This window comes from Adelges cooleyi, unplaced genomic scaffold (genome assembly GCF_023614345.1).
Source record: "Adelges cooleyi isolate 19-005CV unplaced genomic scaffold, UGA_ACOO_1.1 ACOO_flye_CR_arks_rails_tigmint_CR_PRNA_21, whole genome shotgun sequence".
Lineage (NCBI taxonomy): Eukaryota > Metazoa > Arthropoda > Insecta > Hemiptera > Adelgidae > Adelges > Adelges cooleyi.
The window spans coordinates 8,656,699-8,678,151 of record NW_026095871.1 but is presented as its reverse complement, the minus strand read 5'-3'; the positions used below and the strand labels follow the sequence as shown (position 1 = coordinate 8,678,151).

The following is a 21,453-nucleotide window of genomic DNA, read 5'->3' as shown; positions in this document are numbered from 1 at the left end:
AGTCAGGGACGCGGTCCAAACCGGGCATTCCTAATCAAAATACATGACTTCTTCAGCAAGGTCTACGCAGGGTGGACCGTGCCAAATTTATTTACACTACATAACAACAATAATTACTATTATTATAAAATGAGCGATATTCAATGTATTTTATAATATTATGTTAGGCGTTCGCATCCTTCCGTGTCCACTACTCACGTGACACAATAGTCGTTTGTTGGCGACGACGGAAACTTATATGCGCTGAAAGCCGTCCAAACATAACGGTAACGTAATTACTTGTAGTAATAAAGATAATAATCACCATAATGCATGGTATTATAATATTATATATCGTCTTATTCGTTAGCCGAAATTGGATTTTGCCAAAAAGAGTGCAATGACGTGCACATGGGATGGTCAATAAATTTGTTTGACCGCTTACGGATTATAATGTGTGTGTGTTTTTTTTTTTATCTATTTATCTCTGCAACAATGTTACAATAATGTCGAATCGTCAAACCCCGTTAACCGTACCGAATTAAATTCCATTCGAGTTCACATACATGCCTACAACAATAATAGACACTGTATATTTTAAGCGGGTTTACTCGTTTACCGAAAGCCAGCGCGAAACTTAGCCGGAATGCGGATAATGCATAAAGATCAGCGCCATATTCAATAAGTTGTGCTGCCGGGTAGTCCGTTGCAAAGTGCACACGGTCGAAATGCCCGTAACTTGCCCGTAACTCACTTTGTACTCGACAAATACCAACGGTTTTATTGATAAATGTAAAGAAAAAACTCTGTTATACTATAGATACTATATATATATATATATACCTACCTACCTACCTACACGTAAGTGCGCCGTGTCGTTAACCGCTTCTTACCCCAACCGGCCGTCTAACCCCTACAAGGTATATAGGTATACTACCGAGTCAAAGACATTTCGCCTTAAACGTATCCCGATAACGTTATTGTAAACGACACAAACCTAATGTATTATAGCCCGAAGGCTATTGAAATTTATGTCGGTACTTGCATTTTTGTTCACCATAAAGGTCTACGTACCCAAACGTCTTTATGTCATCCCAAGTAAAATGTTTTCAGTTTTATTAAGAAACATATTGCTGTTCTTTCGCATTAATAATTAGTTATTGAGGCCTTAGATTAGAGTTAGTTTTTCTTCTAAATTATACATTCAATACGTTCCTATGCAGTGTTTTCAAGTCACACCGTTGATAACAAAAGTGGGTACACGATTAATGCATGCGTGGTCGTCCTACCGGACACTTACAGAGATAATCGGCATTATTATTTTTTATTCAACAAGAGCAAGGTTTATCTCGGTCGTTTCGTTGACCTTAAATTGTTCAATATCACACATAGCTGTTATGTACGGGGTATACGTCTTTTGGAGAAGCAATGCGCAAATAACAATTATAATAATATTATTATTTTAATGTTATGATCATCGGTGTACACAGACAGAGCTCGACGTTGGTCTTTGTTGGACATTGACCAACCGCGTTCCAAATTAAACACTTGTAAATTGTAATATTATGCCGTGTCGTCGCTGGTTGTGTAAATATCATCGCCGTCGTTGTCGTCGCATAACACGACAGCCGCCACTATAAGGTTCACTGGCCAGAAGACCATGACAATTGAATTATCCGTCTTCTTATTTATGCACAACGTATTATGTACGTTTAATAAACGAACATCCCAAGAAAATTATCTCTCATTCTCGACTCTCGGATAAATCAGTATTGTACGCTTATGGGATCGACCGATGGGATGTGAATGTGGGATCTGCGACCACGCAAGTAAACTCGCTTGAATTTGTTTAGCATAATATAATTATAGAAATGCTTTGTTCGGGTAATTGACTAGAAAAAAAAAAGTACTTATAAAGCAATAAAAAAAAGAAGAAAAAAACGTAAAACTATTAAGACACGAAATTAAGAGTCCGTAATCTTATCCTTAAAAGAATTTCGATATTTTTACCGAGAGCATTAATACATCGTTAGCAGCTCGAGGATAATGTTTTTAAATTTAAAAACTACAATTTTTTTTCAAGTATTTGTGTATTGTTTCTTGGTATTTAGTAATTATTCTACTATTGTTCTATATTTTGTACACACATGTACAAAATATACCTTTGAAAGCTAAAGCTCTATAATATGGTTATTGCTTGAAAAACTGCACTTATGACATAATTGATTTTTTAGTAGTTTTTGGCGGAACAAATAGAAAATATAACTAGAAATCTATGTGAATAAATAATATTAATGTTGTTATAATAACGTGTACTTATAGTGAAGTATTAAAGTAACCGCTAGTACGAAATTTTATCGTTATAATATTTCAACGAAAATTATAATGCTCTTGACCACGACACGGTTTATACATTATATAAATAATGTTTCAAGACACGTAGGTATCCGTTGTAATCAAGACTGATATCTCAATACGCCGCTATTATGAACGTGCAAACAACGAGATATTGAGTTTTATATACTGCGAATATGTTACAGTATGATCGACATGGGAAATTATATCCACTATACAGACAATACAAGGGCTTTATAAAGCCAACGTAAACGCTTTGATTAGTAGTCATAATATTTAACATGCTTAAGTGTTAGGTACAGCGACCATAATGGACGCGCTGAGTGCAGACAGCCGAGTTTGTTTTTCTTTGAATCTGCCTAATTAATTAAATTCGCACGATGAACAATCGTGACATTTTAGAGCTATAGTCCTCAGTTAGCTGTAGGTATTAGCCTCACGCTATATTGTTGACCAACATAAATGCACGACATACTAAGTAGTCATTTGTCCGTGTCTTATATAATAATTATTAATAATATTATAGTGACACTTTCACGGTCATCGAGTGTGCTGCTGAAAAGTGCATTAATTGTTATGTAATTCATATAATTACCAGTAAGTTATCGTTCAACGGCTTTAAATAAGAAATTAAATGTCATGGCTTATGTACTAAATACATATATTTCCTACGCAGAAAACTTTAATGTACTTAATCAACGTTACACACTCGTATTCAGTAGTATACTTACAATATATTTAAATGTAAAGTGTAATGGTATCTTATTAACGCGTTTTACAAATAATTAAACCTATACACTAATAATGCTTTAGGCATTAGCTGTTAATACCTTAAGATTTTTGACCGAACTATAGGTATAATATGTATTTTGGTTTTACCGCCAACAAAGGCAACATTCATTCTACAAAATAAACCTTAAAATACTATGAAATGTGTTAGAATTTCCTATTGACACCTAAATACGTAAACAAATTATCTACTAAAAAAATATAATGTTTGTAAATGACAGACAATTTTATTAGTAAAAAATAATTACATAGAGAAATGAGTAGGAAAGGTAATATAGAATGTGGAAGGTAATATTGAAGTGTTCATACATATAAACTGTTAAGTCCAGCTCAAACAAATTAATAATTATAGGGTAATCACCTAATGTGTGTGCGAGTGGATTTTTATAATGCCTCAAACTTACATATCCTATGCAAACAGTTCTATAAAAACAAAAAAAAAAGGAAGAAAAAAATTTTTTAAATTCCTGAAATTTGTTGTGAAAACACCTTAAGTTCATGATCACGTTACTTAATGACTAATTATGATATCGTAATGGAACTTCCATTAAACAATTTTAATTTAAGTATTCTTTTTCATAATATACTTGAAAATTTTTTTTTCAAATATTTAAGTACTTTAAAACTGAAAAAAAAATTCAAAATTTTATGAATTTCATTCAATTTTTTTACTGATTTGAAGTCAAAATTTCAAAACTATTTTAAAAAAATTTTTTTGTGATGTACAAGGAACTTCAAAGTTTGGCATTTTATTAAAAAGTGCTATACTTAAGTCCCTATAGTTTATTATGACATGAACCAAAAATTCTGAAATTTTTACAGCACTTACTTATATATATTTAGAACATTTGGTAAAAGTTTTGTAATGGAAACTTTTTTTTACTAGGAACTGTAAGATTTTGAATTTCTCACTATAGTACTACGATACAAAATTTTAGAAAAGCGTCGCCTAAGTCCAAAAAAAATTTTAAAAAATGTTTTTCTTCATTGTTTTGGTTTTAAGGAACTGTTTGCATAGCATATGTATGTTTGAGGCATTTTAAAAATCCACTCGTACTAGGTGATTTGGCATGGAATGACCCTATAGCAAATAGAACATTATGGCTTGAAATTATTTTTAAATATTATGTAAGTTGTGAACATATTAGATAGTGGAAGTAGTGTATCGGTTAATTTTTTAAGGGTATCTTGGTCTTTAAAATAATATGATTATACCCGCATTGTTTTTTCATTTAAAACAAAATCTTTCTCATTCAATTTTTCATAAACTTTTCTAAAAATTATAGCAAGTATTAAGATTTTGTAAAAAATCATTTTTAATTTTGTTTTTTAATACATATTTCACTTCTTCTAATAAACCTCTTAAAAACTCTTTAAATATCTTTAGTTTACTATTAAATGTTATTATAACTATAGGACTGTAATAGAACTTTGACCACCAAAATCGGGTTGTTCAGTTGAATAATTAAAAATTTCTATGTAGACTAAAGAAACAACTGTTCTATTTTTTTATTCAATATTTAGGAGATTAAGGTTGAGGCTGGTACAGCATAATTTAGTTTTTACATAATGTATGGGATCAATTTTCAGAACAGAAACAGCTTGCAGTACATGTAGGGCCATAGCTGACACCTTCTAGTTTGGGGAATCCTGACGGATTCGCTATCCGCTATGTGATGTATTTAGTGTTTTAATGTTAAATAAGCTGAAGATTTATGAAAAATCAAACACGAGTTACTTAATTTAATTGTGACTGTTATTTAGTACATATTTTCCTTTGACCTTGTATCTTGTACTGTCGTAAATGTTTGTACAGGTACCGTCATCTTGTTAGGTACCATAAACTTACTTATATAAAACAAATATCTCGGCATTCCAGTTCTGGTCGTTTGGCGTCCTCGTTCTTATATTGACTTTGCCTGCGCAAATCAAAAGTTCTGGAAATACGTGGAAGATTTTCTTGTATGTAGCACACGTGTGGATTTATGGGTTCACATTTAAGTCTCAGACGCCATTGTTCGCCGACCGGGTGTATTTAGTTGTCATGCAGGTAGAAAGAGCGCTGCAGACAAACGTTTACAAGTATATCACAGCCTACAGAGATATTTGCCATACGTCATATGGCCATAAAGTAGTACTCCGTACAAAATTGATATGTTTGTGTGCGACCGTTTGTCCAGCAGATCGTCGGCGAGTATTTAAATTTACGATGACCTGACAAAGGAGATGGTGGCGCTGATTTTACTTAAGCAGTTTTTTTTCTAAAGTACAGGCTATAATAATATTATACTGCAGCAAGATATTTTGTCGTTTATGGATCATTAAGCCACAGACAAGAAATCCACCGACGGCTGTAGAATTAATCTCGTTTTCGATTTTCTTTGATAATAATAATTATTATTACCAAAAGTGTAACGAAATAATGAGAGCAGTTATTTTCAAAATGGTATTATTACATTGAAGTTTTTACACTAACCATCTGAAATTCAAAGGTGTTTTAACTAAGCGTTACGTTTGATATAGCGGATCGTCCTTGGGAATTATTCACAGAAACGAACAAATTATCTCATTGCTCTTCGAACGAATACCTATAAACACTGACCGTAAGATCAGTATCATTCCAAAAACAATGATCACTACACAGCTTCCAACATTTATTAGTACGATTCTTTCAAGGTTCACGATTTTAGTCACGCTAGCAGTTTTTGTGAAAAAATACTAGTGGCCGGCGAAGAATTACTTGTGAATTCAACAAAACACCATAGCTGGTGTAAACAAATTGTTAGTGTTTACTCGAAAATGAAGAATTAAGAAAAATGAATAATCTTGGATTCTTTAATTATCTGGATATTATTAAAACCTGTTATTACACTTCACACTTTTCAGTGGAGTTCTGAGAATCTTGCATCTTAATCCTTTTTTCTATCTTATCATAACACTCCAAGCATGATTTTTAAGAGAGTAATTTTTTACGAGTACTCATAAGTACTTTATATGTGTATTTTATCATTTCAGTGTCTGTGTTTTTTATAGAAACTACATGATTAATAATGCATTAATACCGTTGTTCGGTCATAATAAGTAGAAAACAAAGTGATGACTACATAAAAATAATATGTTGTGGTGGCTAACATGTTGTCGACTGCTTAGACCTTTTTGTTCAATTGATATTTAAATTACATTTTTAATTCATTGAAGTACCTATCGTTCATCTACAACCCATAATTATGGAAACTGGAAAGTTGCAGCGTTAGTTTACCTATAAAATACCACCATCGACGATAGCCGTAATAGAGAATCTTCTACCAGATTATTACCAATTATAACCAAGTAAAATAATGATAAATTTCGTTACAGTTAATTTGAATAAAACATATCTGTATAGTGGATGAAGTATGGTTGTATTAATTCCATCCATGTATTACTATATATTTATAATAGTATATTCCGGAATGAAAAATAATAATTAACTATCAGATGCCAATCTTAGGATGGGGTTTGAGCTTCCAAAATGTTTACTTTTTACCCTATTCCGTTACACTGTATACAATACAGTTTTACTATATTACTTATAACTTTTTTTTTTTATATGTGCCTGTATAAAATATTTTTGGATTTATTTTACACACGAAACAAAAAAAATTAGACATTGAATTTAAATATTTCTCAACTTTTCACTTTTATTTTACCTTATAATGATAAAATAATGGTATTATTTATTAAATATTGTAGCATTAAGCCCTCGCTGTATTACTGATGTTTATTTAAAAAAAAAATGTAATAACTGTTTTTAATCTGGATAAAAATGTATACAATTATATCTATCCTATCCAGATCTATTTTTTATATTATTATTATCTAAACTCAACACTATATGTATGTATCACTAACACGGAATGTATATTATGTAATAGTATTATTTTAATTTTAGATTTGAAGTAATAAAATATTATTTTTACTTGACAAACAATTTATTTGTTTGTAATTATTATATTATATATAAGAGCGTGTAGGTACGGTGCAAATTGTTTATATATCTCATAACTCATACGAACAGCCATTAAATTGTTTTTTTTTTTAACGACATACGATAAGTGTTATCGAGCCTACCCTTTCCCGGTGACGACCTTCGGTCAAACAAACCAAGGTGGGCCGCCCCCTGGCAGTATTCGGTTTCGGGGTGGAGACCGTTGGCCGTCGCCGGAGACTTATTCAATATTCTTGATCATTCCACCGCGGTCTGTCTCGTCCGTCGGATAACACAATACACAAGTCCATCATCACCACCGTCGCCGACACCGTCATTCGGCCACCAACACAGGTATACACATAAAATCACTTGGGGAAAAAAATAAAACACAAGTATATTACTTACTACTGCAGTTGGTTGTTGTTGTTATTATTATTATTTTTTTTTAATCCGTTTCTTTTTCGTGGCTTGGCGTACTTATACTTATTAAAGTTTTTATTATTTTCATCCGCGCTGCCGGTCTCGGTGTTTAGTGTTTATTGGCAGTATAGAGCCGATCACCGTTATCGTATATACGTGACAGAAAACTTAAAATCATTTCTATACACTCTGGAAAAATTAACACAATACACGCCGGCGGTCCGTTCGGGTGAGGTTACCGTACTGGGTTTAGTAAGCAGCTGCCGTTTGACGGGTTTGGAATTGGACAATCGGTCGCGTGATCCGCGAAAATAATGATATATGCAACGATTTTCTAAAGTTCGGTGACATTATTCGTCTTAATTGGTTGCAGTTAAGTATATAAACGTACAAATTGGCTAAAAAAACAACTCCAAGCAAGTTATGTATAGTTGCTGAGAACCGGTAATTAAGAAAACTTGCCAAGTACCATTTTCAAACGCGTGCGCCGAACTCGGTAAGATCATGATTTCATGTAAATAAATTGTTTGAGTACAATACCTTAGTATAATACCGTGTCGATATTGATGTTCCTCAATTAATGTGAGCATAATTCATTTTCTAAAATTTTCTAAGGACAATTTTCGAACTCTGGTTTTTAAGTAGACGTAGGTATACGCATAATTAAAAACATTAATCTCCAAGTAGAGAATAGAGACATGACATTCAAATAATTTATGAAAATAAAATTAAAATGTATTGTATGAATTATACAAAGTATAAATAGTACCTACATACGTGCAGTGGTGTATAAAGAAGGGCGAAAGCATAAGAAGCGATAAACCCTTTTGAACTTGAGATCTATCGCTTAGAGCTTAACTACATTTTTACTACTTATATTAGACTTTTTTTTCGATGACCTGATTAGGTAATAGCTTCCCCAAGCTCTCATCTGATCTTCTTTTAAAGATATTAGAAACTACATAAATATTTTATAATAATCTTATAAAATTAATGGATTTGCTTAATTAATGTAGTAGGAGTTTCCTCTAAAACCATTGTTTTAAATAATTAACAGTTATTTTTAAACTTCTATGTTTTTTATTGAGATCTATGTCATATTTGTATTAAGTTTTAGTTGTATTACCTAAAGTTCGATAATATGAATTATTATCACAACTTTAAAAATACAAATAATTGCTTGTAATAATATAATTTTAAATAAAGTCAATATTTTTGACGATGTTAGATATATTTAAATATTGAATACACAATCAATTATTTTAAGACACTATTGTAAAAAATGAAATAGTTAAAAGATATATTATACGTATACGTATGCATACTATCCGATAAACGAGGTTAATATTTAGATTTGAAAATAAAGCGTTTTTTGCGGTTGTTAACTTTTTAAAAAGCAAGAATTAATTTAATCATGTTCTAACACTTCGAGATACTGATGCCTGAAGATATTGGTAATGTATTGGTATAAAGTAAATTATTTTAGCATTAATTACGCATTAGTGATTGGTCATTTTTATTTTTTTATAATGGCCAATTTATATTTTACATACTCGTAAGACGTATTTGGTGTTTTTCAGATGTCATTTTTAATTTAAAATTCTTTGATCAGTTTCAGAAAGTTATTGTGTATAGTATTTTAAAGTTGAAAAATATGTCAATTTTGCCCCCGCCTATGCCTTGTCCCGACTGTGCTTGATTTTTGTTCGGTGGCTATTTTTTTCTTATGGGAATGTTATTTAACTGCATTTTGAGTTATTCGTCGATATTATTACTACTAATTTCTCTCGACTTGAGCAACTGCGATAAATATATTATTTTCTATTACATTAGTCTTCTTTGTATTGGTATGTTTTGCTTAGTGTTTTTTTTTGTAAACAACCTGACACAGTTAACAAGAAAAAAGTACACGCCCTGCGAAGGAGTTCTAACGTCTTTTGTGGAGTGGTAAAGCCAAGCACAAGTATCCCGCCAATCGCAATTGTCTAATGTGGCGCATTGTTTGACACCCGGCGGGCTCGAAAAACGCCGATACATTCATATTCAGTTCAGATAAAACCGAACACGCTTAATCATAGACAAATTTAGTACTGACAGTAGGCAAATCGTAATTCGGTACACCGGTTTCGCCGCAACGCAGAGTTAATTTGATAATTGTAGGTCCTAAGCCATAGGATTAAGTTGCACGTGCCCGCGAGTGACTTCAACAACAGTAGTCATCGTATCCTATTTAGGATATCTCGCTACAATGGCGATGGAAATGATAATATGAGAATAATACTGAGGCGATGACCGGTTTATATGTCCATCGTATAATAATGACATACCTATCAATGACCATAATAATACACAAACAACGAAGAAGTCGACAGGCTTAACTGACATATTACGTGAAATAAATAAAAAAAACGACACGTGTGGTATCCGCGGAATCCGAAAAGTCTTGATCGTGAATTATACTTGAATTTTATAGTAGTAATTTTAAAACATAACAAGTGAATAATTCCTCATTTCCCATCTTACTCCACTCCCCTAAAGATCTTATTCTCTTCTAACGAATTGTAATTCCTGAAAAAACACACGGTTTCCCTATTAGGTATTTTTCATTCTACCGTCCATCATGTAAATCGTAATTGATCGATAAATTGTTGATGAATCTTGTTAAAAAAATATTTTTTTATTTAAAATGCCCGCGAAAAGTCTAAGCACTGAGCTAATGAAAATGATATAATTTATTATATAAATATTAATATTATAATATTATATATATATTATATATTATAATATATTAATTTATGATATAATTTATTATACCTACTTTATAGTAAAAACCTCTTTTTGAGCAATTTTCGATGGACTGCAAGTAAGAGCCTATATTTTCAAATATCTAGCAAAAAACACAATAATATTGTCGCTAATACGCTATTTCTACTACATATAATGTAGTAATATTTATTTTCTAATATTAAAATATTTGCTAAGTTTTTTTTCGATGATATTCGATTTTGGTTGACATTACGGTAAAAAACCATGTAAACAGAAAATGTTGTCTTCATTTTCTATAGGTACTGTACTATCTTATTAACAACAAAAAAAAAACGGTACTAATTATTTGAAATATTTTTCCAGCCATGAGCGTGTTCGGTATTTGGTTAACCGTTATCCTTTTGTCTGTCCCGTCGCGAGGTCAATCATTTTTTTACAGCGAACCCGACAATTACCATAACAGGGACTCGAATAATTTGCAAAACAGAGCTGCGGTCGAACGAATACCTGACATCTTCGATAGGTAAGTTTTGTCCAGTCTAAGTTAAAACAAACCGTAAATACTTCTATAGTAATAGTATCAGATAAGGTAATGTCCTCGGTTTTCATTATTTTTTAGGTATCAAACCCGCAATCTAGTTCGAGATGCCGTGGAAAAATTGCCGTCCAAAATTGGCTACTTAGGCGAGGCTAAGTATCGACTTTCATCGGGAGGTAACGTTATAGAAACGCATCATACAGTATATTTTAGAACGGCCGGTGTAGTAGTATTTGTCTTTACATTGTCTGAACTACAGATTTTACTTCTTTAAACTTCCATATTTTACAGTATTCTTTGTTGTATATTATATACATATGGTATATTAAGCTTAATTTTAATAATATCAATTATGAAATCCTCATCAGTCATTCTGAAGCTTTTTTTTTTTGTTTAACTATTTATTCGGTATTGATATGAATAATAAAACCGTTTTTGGCAGGTAATAACGTTATTTGTCACGTGGACACCACCCAATACCATAAGAATCAAATTCCTAAAAAATTAGAACAAACCATCCAGTCGTCATGCACTCACGTGCTGTTAAGTTCCGTGGACACGAATTTCGATGCTTTAGCCAATCGCTGGTTCATTAGCCAGTCCAATGGTAGGCGTCCAATAACCGCTTAAATACTTGTAGACTAATTATAATTGATTTAAAAACTTATTCAGGTACTTTTATATCGGTGGCGCGATTGAAAAAACAAAACCCTTCGATAAAAATGTTATTATACGTCAACGACATTATGCCGGACAGTGTGTCGGTTACCAGACGAGATTTCGTCATTTCCGTTAACGATTTATTGAAAACACACGGGTTCGATGGCATTGTTTTGTCCGACGTTTTGCCAAGATCAACGAGTAAGTGGCTTAAACAGAACACATTAAATTACAATTACGGTGTCCGCGATAAATCGTTAACATACTGTGTTGTTTCTAGACGAATTGTATTTCGACGAAGACGATACGACCAAAGAAGAATTCCCGCTATTGGTAGAAGAATTGGCAAGCGTGCTGAAAACCAGAGGATACTTATTGGGCATGGTCGTGTCTCCTGTAGATCACATTTCGCGTAATTACGAAGCGTCCAGACTAGTTCCCAATCTAGACTTAATTATTCTGAAGAGCTTTGATTTCCGAAAATACGACAACAAAGTCGTTGGCCATCACTCTCCGTTGTACAGCTCTGTCGACAGGGATCCTTCGTCAAAGTACCACAACGTCGTGAGTAAAGCATAATAATAATTGTTATTAATACATAAAAAAATTGCTCGACCTCGTCGATGTATGCCTGTTTAGGATTATATGGTGAAGTATTGGCTACACAAGGGTGCCGTGCCCGACCAATTAGTCATCGGCATAGCTTTGTTCGGCCGGAGTTTCAAGCTGGAAGATCCTAATTACTTCCAACCGGGATCACGCTCCGCGGGTAATGGCCATGCTGGCCGGTGGACAAAAACTCCGGGATATCTATCCTATTATGAGGTTTGTGAACGTATGAAACGGAACGACTGGAAACAGTATTCGGACTCAGCGGGCTCGCCGTTTCTCGTCAGAAAAGACCAGTGGATCAGTTACGAGAATCCCCAAAGTCTGATTAAAAAGGTAACTAAAATAAAGCAGCCCGGGTGTTATTACAGTCACAAAATACAACTTCGTGGTATTCTAGTTGGAATACGTAGGAAATCAGAGATTGGGAGGAGTGATGTTATGGTCGATTGATTCAGACGACTTTAACGGGATGTGCGGTTTACCTTGGCCTCTCGTCAATACAGTAAAAACATTTACGACCCACGGTAAGTTAGAAGTTAGTGTAAAATTAATATGTTTAGGTTACTTAAGTTTTATTTAATGTAGCGAACAACTTCCCATTGAAATTGCGCGATGTTCCAATGGATAGCAGTGAGTCTATATTACACGTCATGGTACAAAATTAAAAAAATAGAATATACAAAATAATTTTAATATTTTTTAGCGTTAAACAAAAAAGTAATTTGCTACTACGCCAGTTGGTCATGGTACCGAGTCGGAGATGGAAAGTACGCTCCAGAGTATATAAATAAGAATCTTTGTACCCACATAGTATATGCGTTTGCTGCTCTAGATCCAAATGAGTTGATAATGATAGCAGGCGACGAATGGGAAGACGTTGAAAACAGTATGGAGTACTTTTAATAATTCCTAGTTAAGACAAATATTGAATAATGCAATTTATTTTATCCCTAGAATTCTACGAACGATTTATTTCAAAATTAAAATCAGGGAACACAAAAATAATGATTTCCTTAGGTGGATGGACAGATTCGTATGGTGATAAATACACAAAACTGGTCGGGAGTGGTGTAGCCAGAAAAAAGTAATGTTTATAGGAATAGCTAATTTTTCATGTATCTATATTAAAAACTAACGATCATCATTCCAGGTTTGTGACTTCTGCTGTAGCATTTTTGAGAAAACACAATTTTGATGGTTTACATCTAGACTGGAATTATCCTGTGTGCTGGCAAGCCGATTGCACTCAAGGACCGCCTTCCGATAAATCTAATTTTGTCAAATTAACGCAGGTACTGTGACTTCGTATTATATGCAATATAAAATACTAAACAATGCGGACGTTTATTGTATTAGACATTAGTATTGTAACGAGTATTTAAGCAAAAATATTTTTTTAGGAATTGAGAGCTGAATTTAATAAACAAGATCCACCGTTTGAACTATCAGCATCGATCTCTGGCTACGACGAAATCATAAAAGAAGCTTACGATTTCCCCAATTTGAGCGAGAATTTAGATTTTATGTCGGTAATGACGTACGATTATCATGGGCCATGGGAAAATATTACGGGTCATGTGAGTCCGGCCTACTATAAAAAAGACGATCAATTTCCAAAATATAATATGGTGAGTATAATTTCAACTAAAATGAGCTCTCTATCTCTCTCTCTCTCTATAGTTACCAATCCATAGATTGGTTTTCAGTTAACACTGCGTAGTGCGTAAAAGCTCTCTCTGTATTTAAATTTGAAGTAAACATTTGTTTCTTCTTTAGGACTCCACTATCAAGTTGATTACTAGATTGGGCGCAGATCCAGCTAAGATAGTGTTAGGTCTGCCGTTCTATGGACAATCGTATACCTTAGCATCGAGTTCTGAACATGGACTCGGAGATCCTGCCAAAGGGCCAGGTATTCCAGGTGAATACACCCAACAGCCCGGCATGCTGGCGTACTATGAAATATGTAACAGAGGTATTCATTGAACTTAACTTAGGTAGGTATATGGAATTAAGTCACTGTGTATATTTAACTATTTTAGTGTACAATGAAAACTGGCAGTCATCTCGCGATAAACAGAGCGGACTGGATCCATACGCGTACAATGGCAATCAATGGGTCAGTTACGATGACGAGACGTCGATAAGACTTAAGGTAGTATTATTTTATTACCACGAACCATCTTAAATATCATATTAGTAGTATTGTTGCTTTAGTCGGAGTACATAGTGAAGCAAAACCTTGGTGGCGCAATGGTCTGGACAATCGACTTGGATGATTTTAGTAATAGATGCTGCAGGGGAGCTTACCCGTTGCTAACCAAAGTAAACGAAGTGTTCCAGAGAATTTCAATTAAACCGTCATATTCAGGATGCAAAAAACCAGATTATCCTATAACACCAAATGTCCCACTTCCAACTACTACTGAGGAAGGCGAAGGTAATTGGTTACTATTTGAAAATTGTAAAAACTGTCTATAGGTAATCTAATTCAACAGAAACAGTTTCATATTAAGCATTTGCACATATTCGCAGACAAGTTACTATAATGACAGCAAAAGAAAAATGTAAAACGATCTACACGGCTAATATCTTTATATACAAAAATAGATATATTATAATTATAATTGCTCCAATATTGATTTAATAAGAGCACTATTATTTGTATCAAAGGTTCATGGGAACATCAAATGGAAATGATGACTACTTCCACGTCGACGACGACAACAACAGCTGAACCAATACAAGTTTTTACTAAACCTCAATCTCGACCTACAACTTCTACAACCACAGAACCAGCATTGTGGACAACGCCGTCTGTGACATCAACATCGATTGAATCGACAACAGAAACTCAGCAACATCAGACTCACAGTCCTCCAGCAAACAGACCTTGGTGGTCTGAACAATCTACAAAAAGACCAGACCAACAACAACGACCACAATCTTGTGTAGAAGGTTCATACAAGCCATCAAAAGAGAGTTGTCAAAATTATTATCAATGTAAAAACGGAAGGTACAGACGTCATTCGTGCAAAAAAGGTCTTCTATGGAATAGAAGCGCAAATAAATGCGATTTGTCGGAAAATACCAACTGCAATACTCTCGGTAAGTCGTTAAAATTTTTTTTTAGCGAATACCTACTTTCAAAAACTATAATAAAACTATGGTTATGGTAATTAACAGACAGTTCACAGCAATCAGTTCAGTCACCAATGACATCTGAGAAACCAAACAGGCCATCGACATCATCTCAGCCAACACCAACAACAGTAAGTATTTATTTTTGATTGGTACATATTATTATACAACTGACTAACCTTAATATTTTAATATGAATTTTAGACCATAAGGGATACGACATGTGTTGAAGGAGAACAGATAGCAACTACGAGCGATTGCATTTCTTATTTCCTATGTTCACGCGGACAGTACATTAAGGAACTTTGTCCTCCAGGATTAGCTTGGAATGATCAAGCTAAAATATGCGATTGGAAGCAAAATGTGAATTGTGAAAATAGGCGATCAGATAGTGGAAATTTACAACGGTTCGTCGATAATAACGGAAATGAATTATCTACCTCAGGATTGGTCAAAATTCGTAATTTACCTAAACCATTGTTTGTGTACAAACAATCATTTTCCGAATGCCAAGACGGTCAATTTGCTCCACACCCAGGAGATTGTAATAAGTTCTTACAATGTTTGTGGGGAAATTTTAAAGTAAACTCCTGTCCATCTGGACTCTATTGGAACGCCGTAAGAGTATTTGCTTAAAATAACTTTATCCCAACTAATTATGTTTTTTCCCTCAAATAGGCACTTAATGTATGTGATTGGCCCTATAATTCTGGATGTGTTCAATCCGAACAAGTAAATCTGCCTATTGTTGGAAATTATCCGACATCATCTCAAGTAACACAATCTAGGCCCACTCCAAAACCGATCACGAAACCTACGACCACGAGGCCTACCACAATAACGCCTTCTATGGAGAGTTGGTGGAAACCACCTTCTACTACCGAACTAGCGACAACTGAAAACCCGTGGGCTTGGAAACCAGATTCCACTACGGAAAACTCAGGATTGTGGAAACCTGAAGAATCTAATACAGGAGATCCTTGGGAATGGAAACCTACCACTACTACAGGAGATCCTTGGGAATGGAAACCTACCACTACTACTGCGGCAACGTTGCCAACAACTGAATCAAATTACCAGTTAACAGGTTGTAATAATATATATATTTCATAACATGTAGATCATTAAGATAGTAACCTTTTTTGTTTACTCCATTACAGAACAGTATAAAGTTGTTTGCTACTTTACCAACTGGGCTTGGTATCGACCATCGGCCGGCAAATTTTTCCCTGAAGACACAGATCCAAATCTCTGCACTCACATAGTGTATGGATTCGCGACTTTAGATTATACCGAATTAACTATACGAGTATTTGATTCATGGGCTGATATAGATAATGGTAAAGTGTACTTAAAAATGATACTATTATTCTTATGTAATCACAAACGTAACTTTAAATCGTGTATCTTGAATTATAATTTCTATTGTAGATTATAGAAAAAATGGAAATATTATGTTGATTGAACATTGTGCTATTATTGTTATTGAGTGAAATTTCTAAAAATCCTCGTCATTACGTTTAGTCAATGAGAATTAAAGATATTTGTTATATTTCTTTCTCAGTCTACGAAATATTAGAAGCCAATATTGTTTGACAGATATCTCTCTATTTTTAAAATGATTTAATTGTCACTCTTTAGTCACAAGACTACGATATATGTTATCTTTTAATGTTGTAGCTTTAGGGAATAATACTTTTTTTTTTTAAATGAGAGTTTTATTTATTTTTACAATGTTTTAGGATTTTATGAGCGACTAGTGGCGCTGAAAAAACGTGGCGTTAAAGTGTCTATTGGATTAGGAGGATGGAATGATTCGGCGGGCGATAAGTACAGTAGAATGGTAAACAGCCGAGCCAATCGTAAGAAGTTTATTAACAGTATAATTAAGTTTATTCAAAAGTACGGGTTCCAAGGCCTGGACGTTGACTGGGAGTACCCAAAGTGTTGGCAGGTATTTAAATGACCTAGTTTATATTAAATAATACACGTTATAAACGATAGTAACTTTGAAATACAATTATGTCACGTACAAATGTTATGATTATAGACTAATTGTAATCAAGGACCAGATTCTGACAAACACTCGTTTTCGAGTTTATTAATTGAACTTAGACAAGCATTTAGACCATACGGTTACTTATTATCTGCCGCCGTTTCACCTAGCAAAGCTGTAATTGATGCAGGTAATATAAAATAGAGACAGGACTTTGCTAGTTACTAATATTATTATTTATATTTGTTTACATTGTACTTATACACATTTATTGGAATTAAATAATGTTTTAGGATATGATGTTCCTATTCTAAGCAAGTATTTAGATTGGATTGGTGTCATGACTTACGATTACCACGGTCAATGGGATAAGAAAACTGGACATGTCGCGCCTATTTATTATCATCCAGAAGATGAAATTAGTTACTTTAATATGGTACCATTGCATTTTTTATTCAAATGTATTCCATAAAAAAGATAACTTTAATATATTTTTTAGAATTACACTATAAACTACTGGATTGAGAAAGGGGCTAATAGCAGAAAAATTGTGCTGGGCATACCACTCTACGGTCAATCGTTTACTCTATCTAATCCCAACGTTCATGGATTAAATGCTCCTGCTTCAGGAGCCGGGCAAGCCGGACAGTTTACACGATCCGCCGGATTCCTTGCTTATAATGAGGTTGGATCTATAATTAATACTTAAACATAGAATAATTAACACAATTTGTCTGGTATTTAGATTTGTATTAAACTTGCATCTGGGCAGTGGAATATTGTTCGCGATCCAAAAAAAAGAATCGGACCATACGCTTATAGTGGTAATCAGTGGGTAGGATTCGATGACATTTGGTCTGTAAAACAAAAGGTAGGAATCTCAGCAAAACAACGGTATTTCGTATAATATGTTATATTATCTGTTTATGTGAATACATATATATGTATTCACATACACAGATACAGTTTATTTATAATTATTATTATAGGCAGACTACGTGAAGACGATGAATTTGGGTGGCGCAATGATTTGGGCATTGGATCTAGACGACTTCCGAAATGTATGTGGACAAGGACATTACCCATTACTAACTACTATTATGAAAACTTTGGGTTATAAAAAAGGTATTAACAATACAATCAATAAAATATCGAACTTTTTGATGTTTTAATTCTTGTTTAAAATGAATAACAGGAGACACATTTACAACTTCAGCGACCAATGCCTCGTCATCATTGGTTACTGGAAGCTATCCCTCATATCCTCAAACTGTATCACCTACAGAAATGGTACCGACTACTAGGCCGCCAATGAGACCGACGACTACCAGGCCAACGACGGTTAGGCCAATAGCCACTAAACCACCAACAACTAACAAACCAACCACTGTGAAACCTACAAGCCCATTGCCAACCACTATAAAACCGACTACCACTAAGCCTACAATAAGCACACCAGCAAGACCAATAGTTAATCCTTCGAAACCTGAAAACTTCAAGGTGGTCTGTTATTTTACTAATTGGGCGTGGTATAGGTACGTAGTTCACACGATAGACAAATAAAGTAATTCGAAATTAATAAATACAATTATTTGTAGACAAAACGGTGGCAGATATTTACCGAGTGACGTCGATCCATCGCTGTGCACTCATATTGTCTATGGGTTCGCCGTGCTCGACAATGAAGATTTGAACATAAAAGCACACGATTCGTGGGCGGATTATGACAACTGTGAGTGCATGTAAAACGCTCCGATCAAACACAAATAATAACGTTATGCATCTTTTCTTTGCGCAGTATTTTACCAAAAAGTGACGGAGCTCAAAAAATACGGAATCAAGGTTTTATTGGCAATTGGCGGTTGGAATGACTCGGCCGGTAGCAAGTATAGTGAATTGGTAAACAATCCAAATGCTCGTAGCAAATTTGTCAGGCATGTGGTAGGTTTTATAAAGCAAAACAATTTTGACGGACTAGATGTCGATTGGGAGTATCCGAAATGCTGGCAGGTAAACAACGTTTAATTAGCTTAATGAACAAATACAATCACTGTTTATCATTATTATTGATATTTGTTTGATTACAGGTGGACTGTAAACGTGGTCCGAATAGCGACAAAGAAGGATTCTCGAATTTATTGACTGAACTAAGGGAAGCATTCGACAAAGAAGGGTTCCTATTGTCGGCCGCTGTATCGCCTAACAAAGCCGTAATCGACGCAGGTAATGATTGTGCCAAGACAATATAATATAATTAGTTTAAAATCATAATGCACGTTTGTATAACATAAAATATTATTGTTTCGTCGTTAGGATATGATGTACCTCTGCTTTCGAGAACGTTGGATTGGATCTCGGTAATGGCATACGACTATCATGGACAATGGGATAAAAAAACTGGACACGTGGCCCCGATGTATAGTCATCCGGACGATACCGATATGAAATTCAACGCGGTATTATGAAAAAAAAATTGCGTTTTTCACTACCGACTTTATACTAACTCACGCATGTTCACTAAATTCCAGAACTATACTTTATACTATTGGGTGAGCAAAGGAGCAGACCCTCGCAAGTTAGTCATGGGCATGCCGACGTACGGTCAGTCATTTTCGTTAGCTTCTTCCAAGGAAAATGGGTTAAATGCTTTGACTTACGGAGGAGGTGAAGCCGGAGAGGCGACCAGATCTCGAGGGTTCATGGCTTACTACGAAGTGAGTTAACAATACTTATAAGGTTCTCATAGAACTCAAATCAATAATTTTATACTTTTTCCCCACCTTCAGATTTGTTATAGAATTTTGAAAAAAAATTGGCGAATAGTACAAGATCCGTTGGGAACAATGGGTCCTTATGCATACAACGGCAATCAGTGGGTGTCTTTTGACGACCAGGAAATGATTAAATACAAATCAGAATTTGTGGTTCGCAACAATCTAGGTGGCGCCATGATATGGGCACTGGATTTAGACGATTTTAGGTGAGCGATCGACTAAGTGATTTTTTGCATCATCATTACAGCTGGTAATTTATTTATTCAAAGGAACGTGTGTGGCTGTGAAACGTATCCGTTGCTTAAGACCATCAACCGAGTACTTGGTCGGCTACCGGGTCCTTCCCCAGATTGTTACCTGGACCTAAACGAAAACGATATCGATGGCAGGGAATCTTTAGATAACAAAAGCGATGAAAAAATAGAAAAAAGTAACAAAAATCCTAGTTGTACGGAACCACTTTTAAGAGGTTTTCCGGAAGATTGCAATAAATACGAGATATGTCAATTCGGTGAACTCAGTGTACAGAGCTGTCCAGAATCGCTATATTTCAACAAGGTAAATTTGTTACAGTACATTTTTTTCAAACACAAGTCGAATATACTATTTATTGTTTTTTTAGAAAAACGCATTGTGCGACTGGCCTGAGAACGTCAACTGTACTAAACAATTATTATCGAGTTAAACTCTTCGGTTTGACGGCATCGACGTATCAAGACTGAAATCGTACCGCATATTGACCCTATCGCAAGAGTCATACCATAGCTATTAGTATTATTATAAAATAAATTGTATTTATTGTAATTAGTGTTGTAGTCATACGTGTACTATTGGCCATATACGAATAACCGAATTGCTGTACGTTGACGAGTGAATCTAAATTATTTTACCGGTTGTGACAAAAAAAAATTATTATTCCTTAAATTTAACAAAAAAAAAATTAAAGATATACCTAAATATAGTATTCACCTGTATGTATTATCATATTATTCTTATACAACATGTAAATTATTATATTTTATAATATGAAAGGAAACTAATTTTTATTATAGGCATTAACGAAAAACACCATAATATAGAATAAGCTTATTCTGTAAATATTATTAATAGTAATATATAAATAATAAAATAAGTCATTTAATTGTACAAAATAAACATATCTATGAAAATAAAATAATCAGATTATAAATTTATTAAATATATTATACACCTAGTTATTAATATTCAAGGCTAATCTAAAAAATCTAAGTTTTTAAATAGTATACCCCAACAACACGCCTTAATCCTTATCCCTTATGGTGTTAACTTAACGCCAATACACTAACAAAGGGGTAAGGGTTATTTATTTTTTCCGATAATTTTAATTAAAATAATTTAAACAATAGTTTGTGATTGTGTTTATTTTGGATTATTGTCCTTGTATATTGATATAACATCGCCTATGAATAGTGAA

At 33.9% G+C, this 21,453-nt stretch overlaps 1 protein-coding gene across 1 annotated transcript; it reads left to right on the top strand.

Moving 5' to 3' along the window:
• Positions 1–1,484: 1,484 nt before the first annotated feature.
• LOC126835002 (probable chitinase 10) lies at positions 1,485–21,102 on the top strand. The gene is made up of 36 exons (XM_050567266.1): positions 1,485–1,808; positions 10,643–10,802; positions 10,899–10,993; positions 11,260–11,424; positions 11,490–11,678; positions 11,758–12,041; positions 12,117–12,422; positions 12,487–12,613; positions 12,675–12,719; positions 12,793–12,975; positions 13,044–13,173; positions 13,240–13,381; positions 13,490–13,717; positions 13,866–14,064; positions 14,132–14,244; positions 14,307–14,529; positions 14,763–15,197; positions 15,276–15,361; positions 15,435–15,848; positions 15,909–16,317; positions 16,391–16,570; positions 16,973–17,184; positions 17,281–17,416; positions 17,520–17,662; positions 17,726–17,911; positions 17,972–18,097; positions 18,216–18,351; positions 18,422–18,761; positions 18,825–18,958; positions 19,025–19,236; positions 19,314–19,449; positions 19,540–19,682; positions 19,755–19,940; positions 20,013–20,206; positions 20,270–20,558; positions 20,623–21,102. The coding sequence occupies exons 1-36, from the start codon at positions 1,775–1,777 to the stop codon at positions 20,683–20,685; spliced, it is 6,783 nt and encodes a 2,260-aa protein (XP_050423223.1). The 5' UTR covers positions 1,485–1,774; the 3' UTR covers positions 20,686–21,102.
• Positions 21,103–21,453: the final 351 nt, after the last annotated feature.

Excerpts from the sequence above, each read along its gene's own strand:
- LOC126835002 (XM_050567266.1), top strand. The coding sequence starts at position 1,775 with ATGGGATGTGAATGTGGGATCTGCGACCACGCAA. Across the intron at positions 13,174-13,239 it reads AGTGGTGTAGCCAGAAAAAA|GTTTGTGACTTCTGCTGTAG; the intron begins GTAATGTTTATA and ends TCATCATTCCAG. Across the intron at positions 18,959-19,024 it reads GTGGGCGGATTATGACAACT|TATTTTACCAAAAAGTGACG; the intron begins GTGAGTGCATGT and ends TTCTTTGCGCAG.